General features: G+C 41.0%; 1 protein-coding gene across 2 annotated transcripts in view; it reads left to right on the top strand.

The window, feature by feature from the left end:
• LOC306840009 (G patch domain-containing protein 2-like) overlaps positions 1 to 23551 on the top strand; it is a 43743-nt gene that overhangs the window by 7011 nt on the left and 13181 nt on the right. Inside the window, exons 4-12 of one of the 2 annotated variants that reach the window (XM_079368991.1) lie at positions 12839 to 12988; positions 13978 to 14142; positions 15259 to 15915; positions 21073 to 21134; positions 22275 to 22430; positions 22655 to 22740; positions 22834 to 22898; positions 23001 to 23040; positions 23138 to 23214. In XM_079368991.1, the coding sequence (XP_079225117.1) occupies positions 15263 to 15915; positions 21073 to 21134; positions 22275 to 22430; positions 22655 to 22740; positions 22834 to 22898; positions 23001 to 23040; positions 23138 to 23214 (1139 nt within the window). In that variant the 5' untranslated portion in view covers positions 12839 to 12988; positions 13978 to 14142; positions 15259 to 15262. The remainder of the gene's footprint in view (positions 1 to 12838; positions 12989 to 13977; positions 14143 to 15258; positions 15916 to 21072; positions 21135 to 22274; positions 22431 to 22654; positions 22741 to 22833; positions 22899 to 23000; positions 23041 to 23137; positions 23215 to 23551) is intronic. The other variant, XM_079368992.1, reaches the window with a different exon arrangement.

Raw genomic sequence — 23551 nt, 5'->3', positions numbered from 1 at the left:
CGCACAAGTACAGAAACACAGACCAATACCAAATACAATCACAACAGGGATTAGAACATGAATCATGAGAGCACCCCAGGGGCCAAGGTGGTTGTTTAACCATTTGTTGAAACTAAAACCTGCTGATTCAGAAGGACCAAATGCATTGCGAATCTTTTCAAGTGCTGTGATTACACTTGTAATATTTTCAGAATTATCAGGGATGAGTGTGACACATGCTTCACCTGTAAAATTTAGTGTCATGCATAAACCTCCTGTTTTTGCCAAAATATAATCAAGGGCCATCTCATGTTTCAACAGAGTTAATCTGTGGGATTTATCATTTGCAGTTAGATACTTGAAACCTTTTATTGTTTCATTAGCAAAAGCAGACATTGAATAAGTTATATTATCGATATGGTCAGCCAGGAATGTTACGCCATACCATGGGAATAATCCAATACCCCATTTTTCCCCTAAAGGAACACGCCAGTGATAAGATTCAAGGTCAGAGAATTGTGCCAATTCGCGTTTTTGGATGTGACTGTTCTCTGAATGTTGTTTTAAACTTATAGGAAGTAATGCTAAATTTGTAATTGTGAGATTAACAAAATAGCAACATCCAGACCATCCTGGGGGTAAGAAAATAAATGCCTCATTGCCGCACAACCAATAAAAATTCCCAATAGGTGGGACGCCTTTGTGCGCAGGAGCTTGAATGAATTTATTGATTAGCACTGTTTCTCCATTTTTAAATGTAATATTAGTTTTGCCAATTTTTAAATTTTGTGTGGTTATACTAGCAACAGGATTTGGGCAATGTGACACTCCCATAAATTGACCATTACCATTTGCACATACACAAATAGGGTGAGAAATACTGTGATCTATAGGAATTTCAGTTGATTCTGCATGTGTAGATTTGAAAGGGATCGTTTGTGGGAGCATATGATCACAGAACCATGCTATACAAGACAAATACACGTCGGTTTGCTTCGCTGTATGATTATGTAAATTTCTAGTTGCATTATACCATATTTTGTGAGAAAATTTACAATGCGTCCGTGTGTCCCTGTCTATTTTTGGTTGGTTAGCATAATATTGGACTAGACTAACAACTGGATCTAAACAAGGACAGTGTTTTACCTCAAGTTGGAAAAGAGAATGCCAATTTGCTGGAGGACTTTGAATAGCTAAAACAGTCATGTTGGCACTATACATTCTAGCTTTCATCCACCTGATAAAAGAGTACCAACTATTTTTCTCATTATAGTTATCAATTAGTTCACCAGCATCGAAACCCCAGGGTTTCCAATTGTTCTGTTCAAGCAATTGTCTTTTTCTTCTGATCACCTGCTCTGTGGCAAGTTTTAGCTCATGTCCTTTTAGAATCTTCTGATCCTGCATTGGTTCTTTCTTGTCTTCTTTTGCTGTTGTAGACAGTCCATGTTTACCCTTCTGTACGAGATGGGGTGTCTGAGTAGGTATGAAAGGTATGAATATATGAGGACGTTTGGAGTCCGAATTTTGCTCTGCTTTTAACCAGGATTTGGTAACAGCCATTGCGGTGACCAAAACAACGATGAGGGCCACAGCCATACTCGTCCAACGGCGTCCTCTCTCAGCCCTCCGAAAGTGAGGTTGTTGTTCTTCCATCAGTGTCATGGCTCGGAAAGGTTTGCAGTGATGTATGGATCCCGGTGTCCCTTGGTCATCCAATCGGCAGTGGGTGTTGTCAGCAGCTCCAGGTGTCCCTCTCAGTTATCCAGACGGCAGTTGTTGTCATCAGCAGCTCCAGATCTGGTCCCGTCCAGCGTGGTTAAACGTCTTTCCTCTCAGGTCCTTTGTCACTACTCCATCTCCAGGCTGGATGCTGTGGAGTTTCACTAACGTAGTCCCCAGAAAAACCGCTTTCACCTTAGGGAAGATTAACTTAACGAAAAAATCATGGTTAAATACACAACAATATTTTAACAATATCTTACATCCTCCCTTTTTGACACATGGTCAAGACCATGTGTCAAACGAGCAGACAGGTTAGCAGGGTTAGTACATAGATGAGACACGAGGGGATCCATCTGTTGGATCTCATAGCAGAAACATCTTATAAAAAAAAACAAAATCAAAGTTAATGAAAGGAGTGTCAAAGAGTGCATCTCTTGGTTTTGACACAGACAGGGGTGTGGTTCTCCATCTTGAGCTGTAAAGAGTAAGGTTAAGGCTGTTCTTCATTTTAAAATCACATGAGTGCACAAAAAGATTTAAAAAGGTTGGTAGTGTCTGGTAGTCATAGACAGAGGGAACTCGATAAAGCTTGTGTCAAGTCAGTTGAAGCTTTATCTGTGTCAGGAGTTCAAGTCAAAAAAGTCAGTCATGGCCAAAATTCTACCCCATGTGTGGGGGTGGGGAGATCTCCACTATTTTATAAAATCCATGGACAACAATAGCCTGTTCAAACCAATTAGGCAACCGTTTGTTTGTTTTTGCAGTTTTTTAACATCCAAGATTGTGGACGTAAATCAGGACCACATTTATGAAACTCCGGAGTAAAATAATGCATTTTTTTAAAAAACTAAAAATAGTTTGCAAACTTGTCCTGCAAAATTTCGGACCGTTTTCTGCCAGAAAACAAAAATGGACAAACAACAAACACTGTCTCAGCTTGACAATGCCTCTGCATAGGGAAACATATACACAGACACTGTCAACATACTGAACAAGTGTATTAATACACAATGGTTGATAAAAACTAATTTCTCAGCTCTATTTCAATCCAGAGTGAAAATTGGAGAAAAAACACCCTATGGTATCTTCATCCAAGAATAAAATGCACCATTGATTGTGAAAGCAACCCAGAACTGTGAGTCAAGATGAAAAGAAATGCTAGAATTTGCATTTGTTAGAACAACCAAAAACCCAAGCTGATTAACATAGGTGTTACAGACATCTGCCGGATGCTGACCACCCTTATTTACATCCCTTAAGTACTTTAATGAATTCCAACCCCAATTTGGTTTTTCTTCAGGCACGATGGGGGAGGTATGGTGAGATTTAGAAAGTTCAAACAATAGCACCTTATTTTATAAAACAATGATTTCAAAACAGTCTCAGGACTAAATGGATATCTTTTAATCTCGTCTAAAATTAAAATTTTGACTGGAAAACAATATAATATGCTATTATATTTCTAAAATTCAAGATTGTTTAAAATTTTTTATCATTACAGTGTTAGTTGCTATGTTTATTCTTTTTCAGTCGAATCAGTGTTTTTCTGTGTGTGTAGGTGTGTGTGTGTGTGTGTGTGTGTGTGTGTGTGTGTGTGTGTGTGTGTGTGTGTCTCTGTATGTGCTGCTCACTACTCTGACCTTCCTCCACTGCCTCCTCTGGCTTTGTCAAGAGGAATCCTACAACAGACACCTTCAGGTGGTACATGTGACCAGGATTCTTCTGGATCTTGTATTAAACTCAGGATTCCCATCTCCTTCTCTCTTGTAGCATTGTTCTTGGAGTCAGTGCTGTTGCACTTTCAGTTCGATATGGACCCAGTCTTCTTCTCCTTTTGCTTTTTGGTGGCAATCTCTGTCCAGGACTCTGTGGCCCATCAATCTCCAGTCTTTTTCAGGCATTTCCTCTGCAACCTCCTTCATGTTGTTTGGTTGACATGGCCTGTGTAAAAATTCTTTCTTGGAGAAACAGAGTTACTTGCTTAAGGAGACAGAAAGAAGGCTTTTAAATCCGGGTGTGTGGTCGGCCCCCCTTCTTTCCAAGAGTTCGTCTGGTGTGCTTGACCTCCTGTGGAGGAGGTGTTGCTGCAGAGTTGTAGGTGGAGACAGAGGAGGAAGTCACATCTTAAAATCTAACCCTACATTTCTACTTGTCCTTCATTTCTTACTTAAAACCTCATTTCTTTTTCCTTTCAATCTCTACTAATTTTGCTTAATTTCTTTTAATAGGGGACATCTCATGTGTGAAAAATTGCTAAAGTTGAACATCTCTAAATCACATATTCCCCATTTGTCTGCTCTTAATTCAGCAGAGCGTCAGAAAAAGAAAAATTCAGATATATTATTTTTCCCCGTTTTGTTTTCTCATGACTCACTGGGACAGATGTGCTTAAACGTTCAATGGGCTTATCACTCACACAGCTTCACAATCACACTGATCTTCCCATACAGTGTATGGTTGGATCTTATCAAACACACACTAAAACTTTTCGCAACTTAATTCAGCCAGGTGGTTTGTACGACACATTCGTTCCGAGCAACGCACCTCAATAGCATACAATCTGCATGCCAGACACTGAATGTCGCAAACAAAGTTTTTATTTTTGATTATCACTCATACGCCCATTTTATTTTAGTGGGGCCTTGTATATCTATAATAATCGTTGTTTCACGTGTTTTATTCTTTAAGTGCAGACAGCCTCGTGCTGTTCGTTAGATATTTTAGTTTCATTTTTCGTTTTTTCTTTTTCTTAACTTTTCTCGTTTAAGACACTCTAAACATATAAAACGCACAACACATCAACAAAACACACTACACATCAACCTCCATCACCGCGCAGGGTATGGGAATTACCAAAACATAAACCTCCAAGACCGGTATTACATGGGCATGGCGTCCATAAAACACTATATGGACCCGAAAAGCATAACTGAAACCACCCCAAAGGACTTAAATTACGTTTCAGCTACCTAGGCTTTTACAAATTGAGCAAATGATTCAAACGCCGTACTCACTTAGATAGAGCGTCCGCTGTCTGCACCCTGTATCTGACGTCAGGTGGGATCCAAAATCTCCGTTTGTCGGAGCGGAATTTTCCCGACCGGCAGCTCCTTCAGTTCAGTCTCAGGTAGCAATCAGCGGAAACGTCTATCCCATCCTCGTCGCCATAATGTCGTGGAAAATTCTCCTTTTACGAGGTGGAGAGTTGCTAATTCTCAAGAAGAAAATTCACGGTGGCGCTTGAATCAGATCTCTTTTAATACGTGCAGCACGGAGGAGAGGCCAGAGCATCTTCTCCCGAACCTTTACATTACAAGTCCTTTTATACAATACAGAGAGATATGGGGAGGTGACCTTACACTTAACAAATGGTGATCTTAAAGTTTAGTGTATTCTGTCTGTCTGGAGACAGTGACTCTGTGATAATCAAATTACATTTTCATCCGTATGGTACTGTCTGCGAAGGAGGAGGCCCTCCTGTGGCTCTCTGACACCTCTGTTCATTTGGTGTCTCCTGCAAGTCTAGGTAATTTCTCACAAACTTTGCATAGCAAATAAACCCCATTTTAAATGATGCCAGTTTGACTTACATAAACGTACATGAAGAGAACTGGTCAGCTAAATTTGACGTGAGACTGCAGTCAGAGATTTGCTCTTTGGGTCAAAAATACCTGTTGCGGCTCCAGAATGATGTTCAAGCAACTGTCCCTGGCCCTCAAGTGGCTCTCTGATAAGTGATTACAATTGTTGGGGAAGGAGGAGTAAAACAAGGGCCTTGTCAACACAGACCCTCCAGATTTGAGGTCAATTTCGCCCCCCTGATTGCAAGTATTTGTGCTGTGCGTGCGTGTGTTGGTGTCTCTGGGGGAGGGAGAGACTGAGAGTTTACTGTTGCCTCATTGAAGCCATCATCATCACCTGACGAGCCGAGGTTGAAGCCTGAATTGCCTCTCCGTCTACCAGTTTTATACTTTTGCTTTTTTTCCCTCCCCCTCCGTCTCCTTTATCCCTCCGTGCCTCCCTCCCTCTCCCTCTTTTCTCCCCCTCATCCCTATCTTTGCTCCTCTCCCACCCCTTGGCCCGAGCCCTCTGCCTGCTCTTTTGCTCACCCCCCCATGTTCGCAAATCACTTCTTCTCGTGTCAGCAGGTAAATTGTTTTGTCCTCCCATTCCCTGCTTTCATTACCTTGTGTAAATTAAGCGATATGTCGTCCACCGGTGCGCGCCAGAGCACTCACTGCGCCAACGCCAAAATCATGAGATTTGGCATAATAAATGAAGACAAACTGGCAGTAGCAGTGCTCCTCTCCGCGCGGGCTCGCCTTCATTATTCGCTTAACTTGCCGGAGAAAATGACTTAACCCTGACCTGTGTATTTCGTCCCATATTCACTCCAGATAAAAGCCTTTTTACAGCACACAACAATTTATATTCTGGCAAAGAGGCTGCTTTTCTCTGTCAGTTTTCCAATCTCAGCTCCTGAACACACGTCATTAAACTTGTCTTGCCTTCCTGTATTTGTCCATCAGTCCTTCTTTTTACATAAAATCTGGCAGCATTATTCTGGGATTTGATGGCACCCACTCATTTTTTCTCCTTGGAATGTTTGATTGGAAGAAATATAGCCCGGACAGGGCTATCTCCTCTCCTCTGTGGAATCATGCACTTGATGAAATAGTGTTCCCCCAGCAAGAATAATAAAAACAGACTTGTGCATTACAGGAGGCTCTCAATCTGCCAGCCAGGCTTAGCTGAACGAAAGAAGCAGCCCTGCTCCTGACAGATTTTTATAGTTATCCCAGTAGATAAATGGAATCAAGTGACCAGGAGGCTGGCCACTCTGGAGCCAAGCACTGGACGCGAGGCTGAACAATAGAACAAGGTGTGGGGTGAACATTAAACACTCAAACACAGAAACAAGAGAGCTGGAACCACCGGAGAGGTCCTATCATATAGAGAAAAGTCAGTGAGAAATGTTGGGCGCTTATAGAAAAACGGAGAATAAATGGAAAAGACCAAACCCAGAGCCATTGACAAAGAGGAGCGCTGAAGTCACACATCAGTCCAGCTCCATTCAGAATGAACTCTACCTGATGAAAAGTGTGGTTGCAGTTGTGTCCTCGGACTTGAGGGTTGTTCACTCTCCACTGTGCAAGTGTCAGCATAATTTTAATATCAATCTCACTTCAGTGCAAAAAGCAGCAGTGACTGGCATAAAGTTAGTCCGTTAACTGTGTGTAGAACAGAGCCCCTCTTTAGTTATTAGTTATTAAAGGGCTGGAAGCAAAGCTTGATTAATATCTTGATTTTAAACACTCCCAATAATTAGGAGTCTAAGAGGCTGTGTTGAACAACAGTCCAAAAGCAAGATCAATTCAGTTTATGATGGTGTTATACACAAAACATCAGAAAAACATCTCTGTAAGAGCTATTGAGTTGGTCTGCATATAAGTTTGAAAATGAAAAATAAAGCCAGTTTCAAATATGATGCAAATTCAGTGTTCTGTACCACCAAACAGAAGTGCTGCTGCTCTATAGTCTTGGTGAAAGAGATCTTGATCTCAATGGGTTAATTGAAACCTGGTTGAATAGAAAAAAGTCAATGCAGAAATCTCTTTCAGAGCATACTTTCTCTCCTATTTGATCATTTGTAACATGTTCTCCTTTCACTTCGTGCATTATAAAGATATTTGCTGAACACTTTCTGATATTTTCTCTCCATAAAATCAAACAATATAAAAACATCTCGGATGAAATATCATCTTAGAGGGAGTTACATACATGTAAAAAAGTAAGAACAATCAGGAACATGTGTGCATGACTTCATTTCTTTGTGAGCATGTGTAATTATACTTTTACCACTCATGCAGGATCTTCTTCAGCTTTTGGGTTTTTGGTGACGTGCCCTCCGAAGGAGCCTAAATCTTGTAATGAAGAGCTCATTCCTGAAGACTATGGGAAGTGAATTAGAGGTCTTATATTTACTTAATGTGGTAGGAAAACACTTAATTAAGAACATTTTTCATTAGATGTAGATAATAGAGAGTAGAGCTAATGTAAGCAGCATTTAATTTTTTTGCTGAGGTACTACATGGAAAGAGCTGCTTTTAAATGGAGGTTGGAAAGTTCCTCAGTGGATTTTTTTCTGAAGATGTTGCTTTCTGGGAAGATAATCAGCCATAAATGGTGCTCGTTTCCACCTAACAGACCCTGATTAATCAGCCAAAGTGAGCACGCTAATCAGTCTGGCTTTCGTGCTGAAGAGCTCTGCGTAGTCTGCATCCAGCTCCTCCTCCTCCTCTATTCAGCAGAGGGCAATGTGGAGAGATATACAGTTATGAGAATGGAACACAAAATAAATATGGTGATGACTAAAAGGGCTTTGTCTTCACCTTAAATAATGCCTACCTGTCTTCGTTAAATAAGTTCTTCTAATGGTTCGGTTTTCTTTCTTGCTTTTGTTGGTGCTGTTTTTTGTTGAAAGATTTTTTTTAAGCATATTATATTTCAACAGCAATTGCCATTTACTTTATACTTTATACATGTAGGCTAAAATAACAAGAACTTAAATAAAATAAAATATGAGATTATGATATGATAATTTGTGTGATCTAAAAAAGAAACTAAAACTTCAACCAATGTCGGCACTCAGTACACATTTTATAAACCAATCATGCCTCTCTACCTGATGCATTCACAAGCCCACACTCGAAGCATGTGTTGAAAATCGCCTCTTGCTAGTTTATGTAAGTGAGGGTGTGGCTTTTGAGGGGGCACAGAGGGGAGGGGAGGGGGTGGGTGAATACGGAGAATGGAGAGCATGCTACTTACTAAATCATGCGAGTTTAAAAAAAAATACCAACCCTTCCTATAAAGGAAGAATGTGTGACTTTTTGATCCAGTAGATGTCGCCCTTGAGCACCAGCATTAAACCAAAACAAACTTTTGTTTGGTGACACCTCTGTGATTTTGAAGCCTCCACTTTCCTCGGGTGGCACACCTCCAACCCCTCTCCACTTGCGTTAACACAAAGTAGTTAGTTGTGGTGCATTCTCATTGCTAACTCCTCAAAAATGATTGGATAAAAATAACTGGATTCCTTCTTCCTTTAAAGGCAGGGTTGGTAATGTTCGAAAACTACTATGATTTTTCAAAGTAGCATCCTCCCCGTTCTTTATATTCACGCACCATCACTAAGTGCCATTTAGCTTAAGCAGCAGACAAAATTGGCCTTTGCCTGTGGCCTCCATTGTTGTGTTAAGCCTAGTTTATACTTCTGCGTTGTGACGACACCGTAGCTACACCATCTACGTGGACTCCTACGCAGACCCTACGCTGTAGCCTGACGTGCACCTCCAAAAAATCCTGACTACATGTTGCGTCGATGCGAACCGCAAGGACTGTGATTGGTCCGCTGTTGCTTTTCCGGTTACAACGGAAATATTAAAAGGCTGTGTATGAAGAAAATCCTTCCATTGACATATGAAAGAAGCAAAAGTGCATTTCTTCATCTGGGTTCCTCAGTGGGGCGTCGAGTCTACGCCGTAGGCACCGCGTTGACGCGATGCAGAAGTATAAACTAGGCAGGCTGATGTTATCGCAACTCATAGCTTCACATTGGACATACGTTGACATTGAATCGAGATCTAAAGAGATCCAAAATAAGCCGTGATGAGGCTGTTATTTTTCTTTTCTCTCGTCCTCCATCTTCATACACAAGGCTATCCCATCCATTTAAACATGATGTAAACACAGCTCCGACAACAACACAGCCAGCGCCTCTCACTTATTATAGACAGCTAGACAGATTTCTGCTGTACTGATGTGCACATTCTTCCTTTAATCACATACTATGTTGTCCCTTTAGGTGCACCATGGACGATATTGATCCATCTTTAAACGTCTTATTTAATTTGTTTTAGTTGTCTCATTTAGTTTTTGATCCTTAACGAGTTCCTTTTGGGGGTTAATTAGTAAAGTTTGATATAAATTACTTTATTTCAAAATACAGCAGGGTAGAATTTGATCAGAAGGAAAGTTCTCATCTAAAGATAGATAGAGGGATAGACAGATAGATAGATAGATAGATAGATAGATAGACAGATAGATAGATAGATAGATAGATAGATAGATAGATAGATAGATAGAGGGATAGACAGATAGATAGATAGATAGATAGATAGATAGATAGATAGATAGATAGATAGATAGATAGATAGATAGATAGATAGAGGGATAGAGGGATAGACAGATAGATAGATAGATAGATAGATAGATAGATAGATAGATAGATAGATAGATAGAGGGATAGACAGATAGACAGATAGACAGATAGATAGATAGATAGATAGATAGATAGATAGATAGATAGATAGATAGATAGATAGATAGAAATTAATCGCGATTACAAAATGTAATCATTTGAACACCCTAATATCAATCCTTCTGCTGATGTGCTTATAAAAACATTTGAACTGTTTACATCATCATGGGAGATCATGTTTCTGCTGAACTGTTACTATACACCATTTACTACATGCAGATAGCAGATGTAGGATCAACTAAACAGGGTCAGCTTCCTCCTTCCACTTTCTAAATCGACAGGTTTGGGGCAGATTGATGTGGTTACCCACAGCAGTGATGCATCTGAAACAATGTACAGAAGGGTCTCCAGGAACAACACACAGAAAGACTTGATTTTCTCTTATTTCAGCTTTCCGGATTGTTTTAATAACAGTTTATACACACTGGATCTTTCAATCCTAACGAGAAACCTCAGGGTTTGATTTTTGACACATATCATTATGGCTTTAATAGTATTTGCAATTATTCTTTCATAGAGAGATACTCAATACTTTCACTGACCCTACGTGTGAGGTTTACACAAATACTTTTTACCATAACTGACTGCTATGGTCTTTGTCTACTAAAACATCCAAATCAAACAAAACATGCTATAATCTTATATACTGTATGATTAATATTGATTACAGTGCCCAAAGCTATTTCCAAAAAATGACTGTATTCTCCTGCTTGACCATCTGCATCAAAATGTGAGAAACAAATCCTCGTGAGTAATTACTTCTTTGACTTTGATAGTTGAAGTGTATTCTTGTCATTGTGGCTGTGTTAGTTTTTTCTGAAATAGAGGATCCTCGGACTTCTTCCAAAACTAGAAGTAACTCCTAAATAAGGGTTGTAATCACTTCCTGTCGTGAAATATCTTGGCTCAAAACCAATTTCAAAGGTTTTGAACCAAGTTTATAAGCAAGAAAGGCATAACAGAGAACCTTATTTTTAATGGAATGGTGAATGATGTGAAGCGAAGGTCAGGGATAGAAACCCATAACTTCAGAGACATCCAAACACATTGGATTACCAGGAACTCTGTTACACCTTTCTTGCTTATACTGTATATTTAATTCAAGCCTTTGAAAGTCAAATGTTTTTCAAATCAGTTGATAAAAACTCTGACAAAGATTGTTTAAAATGCCAAAAGATTAAGTTTAAGCTCTGCTTAGTGGGTCTCCTCCTCTCAGAAAGGGAAAAAGGGAAAAAAAACCTCAGGAATTCAACTCATTTTTTACTGTATGAAAGTTTCACAAGGTCGTCGGGAGAGTCATGTTAACACAATACCTGAATACAAATTTGTTTCCTTGTTCTACAAGTCACGGAGCTGCAAGTCTTTAAGCGATCATTATTACCATACAAATAGACAGATCTATTTAACAACCCCCTTTTTATCGCATAACACTTATTCTTTAGTGTTGCTCCCTGAAAGGCACTCAAATGCGTCTCCCCCTCCTCTCCTTCTTCTTCTTCCTTTTTTTTTTTTCTCAGGGAAATCGTCTCCGGGTTGATAAAGGCTGAGAGCAATAGAAGAAGCAAGGCTGACATCTTCTTAAGAGATGATAGGAGAGCCAAATCAAATAGGATGGAGCAGTCACTCTTTTCACAGATAGGTAGCTCATTTCTGGTGGCTGAGAGTTTGCATCCCTAGTGGCGCTCTGCCTGGGAGAGATAGCTCACTCGGACTCCATTCATTATTTCATTCCCTGCCTCCTCTTTTCACATCTCAGCTACTCCTTTTCCCCCCTTGTTTGCTTTAATGAGTTGCCTATTTTTCTCAAGTGTTGATGGGGATCTTAGAATTTAGATTTAAAGACAAACTGTTTAATCACAAGCGTTTGCGTTTGTGGAGAAGAGGCGAAAATCAATTATTTCTATTAGACAATGCTGATTGCAAATGAATGGAAGTGGTAGCGTTTTGAAACAAAGGCTTCATGGTGGCAAAGATAAGTGTCAGTCTTCCCCCCCTGAGGTACAATATGTGGTTTGGCTTAATAAGCAGTTTGCAAACATTTGCCGTTAAATCCAAGCAAAGGCTTTACCCTGCCAATACAAACACTGACAAATAATTCATGATAACAGTTTTCATAATTCAGTACTTGTCAATGATGCGTAAACATATCACTGTAACAAAAGAGGCAAAGTCAAGCTAGAAGTTTTGTAAACAGGATTCTTGATGATTTTCCGTGTTAATATATCAGAAAATCCTTTTATCAGGTATTATCATTCAAACTTAGATGTCTTTTATTTCTACAGCTTCAGGATTTTTAAGTATTTAAGAACTTGTTGAGAATTAAACTTGCTCAAAAGTTGCGGGAACTTTTCCAACACACCATTTACAGCCGGACTTAATCAATCAAGCACCATATTGGCTCCATATGATATTCAGCCTGACACTTCCTGAAGAGCACTTTGCTATCACATCCGTCACATTCATTACAAATCCCTTAGAAAATTATTTATAAAAATTAACTTCTCTTGCAAAGGACTCATTGAAAAGAAGAATTACATGAAAGATAAAACACTTTATCGGCAGTGAAAGACTAGACAATGTACGTTGAGAAATTGGGAAGATGGCAGAAACAATGAATATTAAGTGCCAAGGAGTCTAAAGCTGCTGAGTAAATTGAAACTGTATATCCTGAGGGGGCAAGGTTTCCAAATTGCTAATTACTGCCTCTGAAAGGGGGCCGTTTCAGATATGTTTGCTTGTGGAAGGCTGCTGCTTAATGAAGGAGTGGCTCAAGTTTTTTTTTTTTTTTTTTAATATATTCCCTCTCTCCAGCTTTCAGGGCTCTCTCCGGACTTTCCTCCCAGGCCAGAACAATGGTACGCCCAGGAGCCCAGCTTCCCCACAGGCCCCGGCGAGAGAGGGCCGGGGGCTGGGTACTGAGGGAGCTCCTCAGCATGCTGAAATATGGAGGCGACAGATAAGGTGGCAGAGGCACAGAGAGGCCCTCTCCCAGGGGCCCTAGGGGAAATTTGCAGTTATTAAGAGGAAGATGAGAGCGATTAAATGGCTTTTGTGCTTGTTTTCACAGACTTCTATTTTTTTATATGGGCTGCCTTCATCTAAAGGAATAAAGAAGTGCTAAATGACTTTCTGCTTTATTCAGCATCACACCGGCTTTGAAAGACAATTGTTCATTACTGATAGCTGTTACATATAAAACAATAATTCATGCACTGTTTTAAATGTTTCAGAGGTAATATAATTCATGCAATAAAAACTAATCAGACCCTTGACATGGTTTTATATTCACTTTGAAGATATTTACAGTATGTTACAGACATGTAGATTCATAGTAGGAGCTTGTCATACGTTTGTCAGGTTCGACTCAACTTGTGCTTATATCTGATCTGAATAAACTATATCTTTCTAAATTTGATTAGGGGATGACCTAATCTGGTTGCTCATGTGAATTTGATCATGTTGTACTGAACATGATTGTGGGTGTATTGAATCAACACTTAAATAAGTTCCAACAGACTTTGTCTAAACGCAAGTGAACTTATAACAAGACATAAGTTAATCAATCAAACTGAGAGTTTGAGTTTAGAAAATGGTTTATTTTTCAGTGATTCAGTGGATTGTATACAGAAAATGTACTCACATCTAAAAAAAAGAGAAATCAAATGATTTATCTACTTTTAGGTGGGCTGGGGTTTTGGGGGTTGACCTATAAACTAAATTGGCTACAATCTCTGCTACTGCCTGATCGTTTCAATACTATAAGGCGAGAGGTTATAATAGCCTACAAGGTCTTTTTATTAGAGGAAAAACTAGAGACCATGAGCTAATAAAGATAATTATACAGTTATAAATGCTCTATGGAGTTGTTGGTAGTTGGCTATAATATTTTGCTTCTTGTATGAGTGTTAAGGAGAGCGGTGGGAAAGTAAAATGCATGATCTACATCTCAGCAGACTTCACCCTTATCTGCGTTAACACCGCGGTGAAGAGAGGTGGCGGGATGTTTTGCAGGAGAGCCGCAGAGAGAAGGAGACACCTGATTGGCTGAAGCGCAGAGCGGAAGTGCGTCTGCCGTCCCAGCTGTACTGAAAACAAAACAAGACAAGCTGCGACTGGTGAGTGCTCACGGTAGACTGTTTGCCTGCACCTACATCACTGTAATATCAATGTTAAGAACCACATCTATACAACGCGTTTGCTGTGTAAAACGCTGTTAAAGTGTCTTTGTGTTCGCGGGTAGTAAAGTGAGGCGTGTGTGTGTGTTAGTGTCGCCCTTGTGCTGAGCTCACGTGTAAGATGTTGTTATGTAACAGCCTGCACACAGCATGCACACAGCTCACTCTGACTCTGCTATTGTACTCCAGCACTGATGTTGAGCAGCTGCTAAATATGTATATCTAGCTAGAACTGCAGCAGCTCAGAGTGTGAAATGTACAATGTTACAGCTCCAGAACAGAATCTGTCAGTGAATATTGTATAATCTGCTACTTGAAGACGCTGTTGTAGAGATACTGTAGTCACATCTGAATCCAGAGATAACCACCCCACCGCAGCAGGACATCTGTCAACTCTGGTGTCAACAGCAAAAGACAGACTATTCAATATCAGGATCTCTATTGCTGTTGCCTCTTTTTGAGATATATCATATTAAAAGCAATAAAACTGGTATTGTTTTTGATTTGCTTACATTGCCCTGAGACTCAAAGTAATGTACAAAAGACACACGGAACACTATGTGGAAGTTTCTTACAATAAAGCCTTTTTTTTCCTAATTGGATATTGTGTCACTTTCACATTATTATTTAATGTTGGCCTTTAAATTCAGCTCACAAAACATTGGTAATGAAAAGGTGAGCACAGTCAGCTCTTGTACATGTACGTCATCATGTCTTACGAGATAGTGACGCCAGAGTCAGGCCAAATTTTGGGTTAACATTCAGCAGAGTAACACAAACCTGCTGTTTAAGTTTAGAGGAGCGGTCTTACATCATGTCCACATTGTGTGCCCGTGCTTGTACTCTTGCAACTTTACCGTGCTGAAGCTCACCTTTTCCAATCATGTCAGGGTCAAGGAAGTGTACCATGCTTTAGCACGGTACGGAGCACTCACAGCAGTCAAACCAGTCAAATCTGACTTTTAGGAGTCCCAGGTGCTTGGGCGCAGTTTGGATTGCTTAGTGTGAGTGCGGCCTTGTGTTCATTCTGTTGTATCTTGTGTCTTTGGTTTCCAGCACCATGATGGATGAGCTGGTGCAGGACCTGGTGTCTGCTCTGGAGCAGCCCTCGGAGCAGAGAAAGCTGTGGGAGGAAATGGTCCTGAGTCCATTGCAGCGACGGCGACAAATCCGCCGCCGCAGAGGCCGCAAGCGCTGCCGTGATTCCTCCCTCTATTCGCTGGAGCACAGACGATACTGGATCGAAGCCTCCGAGTCCAGCTTGGATGAAGCCAGAGTGTTCAGAGGGAACTCTTCCTCAACAGTCGCTGCTTCATTAGCCAACTGCAGTGACTCTGATGACGTGACATCAACCTGCCGATGGCGCTCCGTCATGAGAGGTCCGGTCAGGACTAGACAGCCCTCCTGGCCAGAGTCTGACTCCTTCACTGAGAATAATCCTGGACGGCAGCTTCGGAGGAGGAGAAAGGTCAAAAGAATGACCCCAGACATCACATTGACGTTGCAGCAGAAGTTGAAGGTGTCAGGTGTAGATAAGAGGCGGAGACACAGGCCTTCTAGGATTCAGCATCTTTCTGGATCTAAGAAGAGGTCCGGTGGTTGGGTTGCAGCAGATCACCAGACTGAGGGATCAAGGCAGATGGGAAACGAGTGGTGGAAGAGGAAGATGGCCAAGAAACACAGAGATGCTGCAGAAGATAACATGTCCGAGGGGTAATGTTAGATTTCAAGAACTCATATTCGTGATTTTCTTCTTTTCTGTGGTTAAATAAGCAACCAAACCCTTCATTTATTATAAATGTATAACATTTAAGCCCAGTAAGACAATATCCAATCCACATTTGGCGTCCATGAAAAGTTTGAATCACAGAAATTGTTTGTAAAAAAAAGTGAAAAATTGGATTTGCTGTATTTCAGCAATAAGAAGTTCACCCCGTCAAAGATTAAAACCATGTTGGAGAAGGAGCTCAAAACTCTAAAAGCCCTTTTTACCCTTTAAATGGAAAGTTACAAAGGCAGTTAAACCCATAACATAAAAGTCATGGGCATAACTAAAATCAGACAGAGGCAATTAAACAAGGCGACATTTAAGATGATCTACGCTGCCTGTCTTCATGGAGCCACTTGTCAATATTCAGCCTGTCCTCAACGAGACTAAAAAAGAAAGTATAACAATCATACCAGTCCACTTTAAAGTATTGAGTAGACATTAAAAATGAATGATCGAGCCTCTTCATCTTCATCTCCTCTCGCTGAAATGATCACCAGGGAGGATTCTTTGATAGTTATGCCTCCAGGCATCTGCAAGCTCATTATTTCCTTTCGAGAAATATTGTCACAAATAAATAAGTGACTTGGTGTGCTATTGATTTGTTTTGAAATGAATTCCTGTCTTGGGCTGGGTAATTAAAGCTGGGCATGTCCCAGTGTCCCCAAGTGAACCCTCTCGTGTGCATTGTACTTAGTAAAACTAAATGTGGCTCTCACTGCAAGCAGATGATATCATCACCGTGAGGCAGAGGTTACGACATACTGTAGAATCACAAAGAGAAAAAATGCTGCAACAAACAATCGCCTTTTAAAGTTGACTTTCAAAATGTCTAGTTGTTTTGTCTTGAAAAATGCCCATCATGATATCCTTTTGTCAAAGAAGTAATCAAAAACTAAAAAATTAGCGAAAACTTGAATTTGCAATGAAAGCAGCTTTATTTGCACAGAATGTTCCAGCGAACGGTCATCTTGGTCTTTAGTTTTTTAAATAATGCAAAAAATTTTTTTGCAGTTTGAGGCTGAACTTTGAGTTCAATGCTTACTTTGGCATATTTAAAAACATCTACTGACAGACTTAAGTTCAGTGTCCTCGTAGAAGAACGTTTGCTTATTAGCACTTATTAGTTTCTTTGCACGAAAAACTGACATGTCTGTAAAACAAAAATATTGCTCTGATATTGGGTCAGTTAAAAGGCACAGCTCAGTCTGCACATAAGAGGCTCTGAGATCAGAATAAGAAAGAACTGAACACCATGGTGGCGCTGGAGGGAAAGACAAAGGTGTGACAAGGTCTCGCTGCAATGAACGATTGTACCAAATGTTCCCATCTGTAGAGCAAATGTTGAGATGTTTCAGCCACAGTGACTGACATTGACAAACAAAAGTGTTGCTACCAATGTAAACAAAATACTGTACATTTTAGCAGCCCAGATCAGGTATGTTATATAAAGATGACACTGCTTAATGGAGGATCATAAAACAGGAAAAGAGGAGAAGTCCCGACCTACTACATTACCATAGAATATTACTCAGGGGAATTGTTGTATTTTTTCATGATACAGAAATATGTTCTTGGCATTATATACTTCCCACGGTCCAAATGTGTAACACTGTGTAAGTATAACATTCAGTAAGTGTTTTAAGCCAGGGAGCTCCACTATCCAATGCCCTGCCGGGCTCCTGCCCAATGTATTTCCTCTGAGAAGAAGACATTTGAGGTAACCGGTAATGGGACAGACAGAAGGCTTTACATCTTCTGGTTTAATTTGTGCTGACCTCTCTAGCCCCTAAATGGTACTTGTTTTCTTACTTTATAGAAAAATCAATAGCCGTTCTGACAGAAAACAGCTCCGGAGAAGAAATAAATGGGAACACCGTGGCATGCTGTCAATCATTTCTCACTTACACCAGGCCAACACTGTTGATTGCTGCTCAGTAGACTGCCACAGTAACAAAGGGCTGAACAATCGAGTGGTTAAACGGAGGCTTGGGCGAAGGAAATGAACAAATGGCAGCAGTGATGAGGGGTTGACAGTGGTATAACAGAAGTATTTCTACTCAGACGGTGTATGGTCCAGTGGTTGTTGGACTTAGATGCCACTGTTGAAGTGTCCTTTATTTCTAAGTCATTCATTTTATTTACCTTTTTTATTAGAAGCGTGCGGTCTCCAACGCCTCTCCTCAAGGTCACTCCTCTTGTTGAGTCGAGCTTTGCCTTCAGCCACCCGAGTGCAAGGAGAGCAGATGTTGGCAGCTCCAGTTGGTCTCCACATCCTTGATTAGACCTGGCCCAGCCTGCTGGCAGTGAGGCCACCTGGCACCCAGGCTGGCCCAGCAAGCAGGCCTCACCTGTGGGTAGACGCTGTCCCGGACTCAGCCTCCGTCTCCAGATGTGAGCTGCTACTGGTGACTCCAACCCTGCCACCAGAAAAAAATAAATAAAAGCCTGTGTGTGCTTTTCTCACACTCCGCTTCGTCTGGCTGTAATGTATATTTTGAAAACTCTACGAGGAGTTTTTGGGGGGAAGCAGGGCAGCATTTGCTGAAGTTAATTTTCATAAATCTCTGAGACTAATCCAATTACTGCTGCTCAGGGATGCTGGGATAACCTTATAATCAGACGCCCATGGAAGAGGGCATGGATTTGGGTTGGGGTGGCTTGTTTGAAGAGCCCACAGATCCATTGTTATCAGCGCTTTGCCCCCCTCCGTCTCTGCCTCTTCTTTATTCCTCTGCAGAATGAGCCCCGGCTCAATAAATGGCAGCTAGGCTGTAATCTCTGTGCAAACTGCTCTGCCTCTCCCAGGAGCTGAGGATTATATCCTAATGATTAGTGCTCATCTGGATACTGTGTTTTGCTTCACCTCTTTGGCTTGTATAGAGACAATAGAGCCATGTGGGGTTCGGCTCAAAAATGCTGGAATGCACTTTTAGTTTTTGCCCTTGGCTTTGTTTCACCATGGACATATGGCGCTTTATCTAATTAAGATTTAGTTGTTTCTTTAGCACTAATCCACAACAGAATATCTTATTTTTGACTTATGGGGGAAGTACTATTTTAGGCCTGTGTGAAAGATTAAGTTTGCCCTAAATGTTTGTCAACTTTTCTTACCAAAGGTCGCCGCTGAAGAAAGCAGAGGTGTTTCTTTTGGTCCCCAAGAAAAATGGTGGCCTCAATTATTCATGACATTAATTAGGCAGTACTTAATGGAAATGGTCTCACATCGGCCCTGTGCTGCTCCAAGCGACATCACATTACACCTTTAATACAGATGAATTCTTAATGTTTGTCTCTAATTAATTGTTTATACCTGTGATTCTTCTTTCAAACTTTGGAGAACAAAGCATATCCATATTTCTTTAAAAATGGAGGAAGAGGTCACACTTCAGGTCAAAAATCTTTGGACACAAAGTGATAGCTGTTACAGAGCTTTTTTTTTTTTTTTTGCTTTTTTTTTTTGCTCCAGTGGCCAGCCAATGTGTCCAGAGGTTGTGTCCAGCTGAGCAGAGGCCTGGGGAATCAGCCTGGGATGACTCGGCCGGGCCAGACATCTTCCAGATTCCCCGGAGAGGCTGGCTCCCACTCACATCTGCTTCTCTCGGATGTGAGAGGGAGATGATGCAGGACCATCTGTCCCAGAAAGACGTGTACGCTGTACGGATGTCTTTCTGATCCTGCCGTCTCTTGCAGGCCTTTGCAATATGGCAAAGCACCGTATCAGCGCATATCTGACCCTCCAGCTTTTTCCTGTGAGCAAGGTCAGCGCTGATCAACAGGAAGCAAAATGCAAGGCAATCAGGATCATTGGCCTCCACTTATTTTAAAGGGGGGTTTAAATGAGCTTTATTTCCTGTTTTGATTGACAATATTATATATTTGTCTAGTTACTGAATCAAATGGTGTAGTTTAAGTGTTTGCAACTTAAATTCTTTAAGCCTTTTTATCTATAAATCAACTTTATTTCAAGTATAGAATTGTAAAGGGCTTAGAACTTTTGCACTCAACAAACAATCTGACAAAACAACCACAGCTTTGTTCTATAGCAGGGTTGAGAGTGCTTTTTGTTGGGTACTATTTTCCCCTGCGGATCAGTACACATTAAAGAGAATTCAGTGCAGCAGTGAATTGAACCAATGAAGGACGCCAATACTATCCTGTCAGCTGTCCTTTAATCTGACTGATGTTAAGAGCAGAACTTTACAGAACTCAAAGTGTCCATTATGATATTTATTGAAAGGATTTGCTTGGTATATATATATATATATATATATATATTTTTTTTTTTTTTTGAGGAAAGCAATGGTCTGACAGTTTGGTCGAATTGAAAACAAGACATTAGCTTTTCAGCGCTTGTCACCCCCCCCCCCCCCCCCCCCAAATCCTTCAAATGACCTTGGAGTGTCTGGAGGTTCTTGTTCAATGTGAGGAAGGTGTGAGAAAGGCAGGAAAAACTCCGGGTGGTCTCGGGTAGCAGAGGGGGCACAGAGGGCGAGGGGTTGCCCGGGGGTTGCCGGCAACGGAGCGGTCTAGGCAGGAAGAAGCGACAGCCCACACAGCAGATGTTGGCCAGTTGTGTGGAAGCGGCACGTCTGTGGGCCACTTTGTGTGTGGGGCACACCCAGAGGGAGGGGGCGAGCAGGGGGGAGTGTGTTTCGCTCTCCTGTCATCCTCCACAACGCAGGCCAGATTAGATTGGAGCTGACAGCGGAGGATATTCAATTAGATTGTGCATGTCACTCAGTGGCTTCGATCAGAGCCTCTCTTCATGTCTTTGTGTTTGCATCGCGACAAGGGAGAACACGGCACGTTCTGTCTTTTTGTGTCATTTCCATTTATGTCGACCTCTAGCTCTGGACTTCTTCATTATTTTTATTATTGAATGTTACATGTTAGATATTGACATTATGGGGGCTTGTAAATTTAAGATTCACATTGTTTACTTTTCAGATGCTATAACATTGTCTGACCTAAAGATTCAGTCCTTTGTAATGCGAACAATCCAAACAGAGTTCTTCATCTTCAAATGTCATTCAGATCAAAGAAACAGGTCAGTGAAGATCATTCACATGGGATGTTTTTCTTCTTCTTCTTTTTTGCAGGGAAACCAGCAGCACATGCAGCAGTGACCCCGGCCTGTTCACCAATGATGAGGGAAGACAAGGTATAAAAGCAACAACAATTCAGACATAAGGACAACTACGAAGCGCAACATCTTGATCTCTTCATTTTGTTCAAACTGTGCAGTACAGCTTGTTTGAATGTTGAGTATTCAGAGCCCTTTTTTTTTTTTTTTTTTTAACTTCCTGATCATTGAGAGAAAGATGACGTGTTGTCAGGTTTGGAATGGATGACACCCTGCTCAACTGAGGGAATGCTGGGGCTACAGAGGGAGGCTGCCATACAATGGGCTGGTTGCTGGGCACCCAGGCGACTCTAATAAGACGTTGTCATGTCGTGTTAATGAGCGCTGAAGCCTTTGCTAATCTCATTAGCCGTGGTGGGGCCAGGCGGCCTCTGATTTAACAGTTGTCACTACACCTTGACTGTGAGGAGCATGGTTCCTGCATGTTCCTTTGCTGACTGACAGGTCTGATATGGGCTGGTTGTCTGGGGACAGGACGGGCGTTGTCTGGTGCTCTGGAAGCGTATAGCTAGAGCTGCAGTTTGTTGTACACACGTGTCAGACAAAGATCCCCCGAAGTTTGTGGGACCTGACACCAAACCTACGATGAACTACATCGTCTTCTTCAAAACACTATCACAAGGCTCCCTCACTTTTTGCATGAACCAAAAAACACCTGAATATAATCCTAATGGTTGTTATGTGTAACTTGACTGAAAACATGACAAGACAAGATCTGTGCAGTTTTTCAAATGACTTTTACCTTAAAATGAATAAGACAAAGAAGTGCTAACATAAATTATATTGAAGTTTGTCGGGGCTATATTGTGTCCAACAACAAATATCTTAGCTTAAGAGATTGTAATTTGAGCCTAAAACGTGTCTTCTCATGTAGTTTTTATGGTGTTTTATTTTGGTCTGGAAGGAGTTATTGCAGAGGGATTTAAGGATTTCTGTTGATGATGGTCTTCCAGTCCAAAAGGACTTTGCGTCTGTCTGATGGCGTTCAAATTTTGGTTTGTACAGGGACAAGACTACTTGTACTTTGTGTTGCCGTGACTTAGGTGGAGCCTGTTTTTTTCTTTTTAACGTACAGTTCTTTATCACAAGTTAGGTTTGTTGAGTATGAATAGGCTTTAACAGTGACGTGCTGGCTGACACAACATTTCCCCGTGATAGGTGATGACGAGCAGAGCGACTGGTTCTTTGAAGGAGACTGCGGAGTTGGAGCTGGTGTGGCCGGCCTGCTGCCCAGCTGGGACTCAGACAACCAGATCTCCCTTGAGGATAATCCTTCGCCAACCTTCCTGCAGCCTGCACGGCCCTCCCAGAGAGGTGCAGCATGAGAGCAATGTTAAAGTGGTTTTAGTGCTTTTCTTTTGAGGAAAAGAGTGCATGTTGCATTTGTCCTTCAATCAATAAAACAATGACATTGCTGCACATTATATTGTGTTTAAATCATCACTTGACTGCAGAGCCATCTTGACCTCTCATTGGCATTTGTTTTTTTCTCTCTATCTGAAACATTATCATTATCTCATTTCCTTTTGCAATTCCAGGGAATCGGTATCATTCACACCTGAAACGAGTGCCTGCCTCAGCATCGTGCTGCATCAGGAAGGATAGAAGACGGCTGCCCAGCAAGGTTAAAGTACAACAGACATCTTCCTTGCTAGTGTACATTTCTAACTAACTCTAATATTTCTAACTGTGGCAGTTGTTTTTTTTTGTTTTATAGGCAAACAGCATGCCAGCGTTTGTCAAGAGACTCAGACACTTTTCTCAAGACCCGTACCAGAGAGAGTAAGACATACTGCCTTAAATTCTTTAAAACATTGGAGATCTATTGTGTTCATATTTCATATTTTTCTTAAGTGATTAAACTTCCTTTTTCTTTCTTGTTAGTTTTTGGCTGCCTGCTGTTGGGAAACGAGAGAGAAGCCAGGTATGTTCTTCTGTTATATTTTTTTACCAATTTTTTTTCAGACTTAAATGGTGTAATTTGAAAATCTAAATGCTCTTCATACTCTACGTCTTTTCAGTCCAAGCCTTTGTGTCCTATTGACATGATGTCAGAGAGCTCCCGTCTCAGATGTTCCTCATCAGTCTGCAGAAACAGGTAGTTGATTCATTAAACAAAAGCCACCACTTAAGCCTCTCTCTATGTGTGTGTGTGTGTGTGTGTGTGTGTGTGTGTGTGCATATATATATATATATATATATATATATATATATAGACACCATTCAGTCTTTTTTACAATCTAAGTTCAATATATCGATGGATCATTTATGATGTGTCATCAGAGAACAGGTTGCTGTTGACTCGGCCGATCTTGCTTAGTGTTTTTTGTGTGGAAGGAACCAGTGGGTAAGTTGTAAAGGATAGAAAATGCTTATTTGTTCAACTTCAGAGATTGACTGTTAGTCCTGTTTGCTGCAGAAATAAGTGTGATCTG

This window comes from Symphodus melops (genome assembly GCF_947650265.1).
Source record: "Symphodus melops genome assembly, chromosome: 19".
Taxonomy (NCBI): domain Eukaryota; kingdom Metazoa; phylum Chordata; class Actinopteri; order Labriformes; family Labridae; genus Symphodus; species Symphodus melops.
The sequence above is the reverse complement of the archived record's forward strand: the minus strand, read 5'-3'. Positions and strand labels throughout refer to the sequence as shown.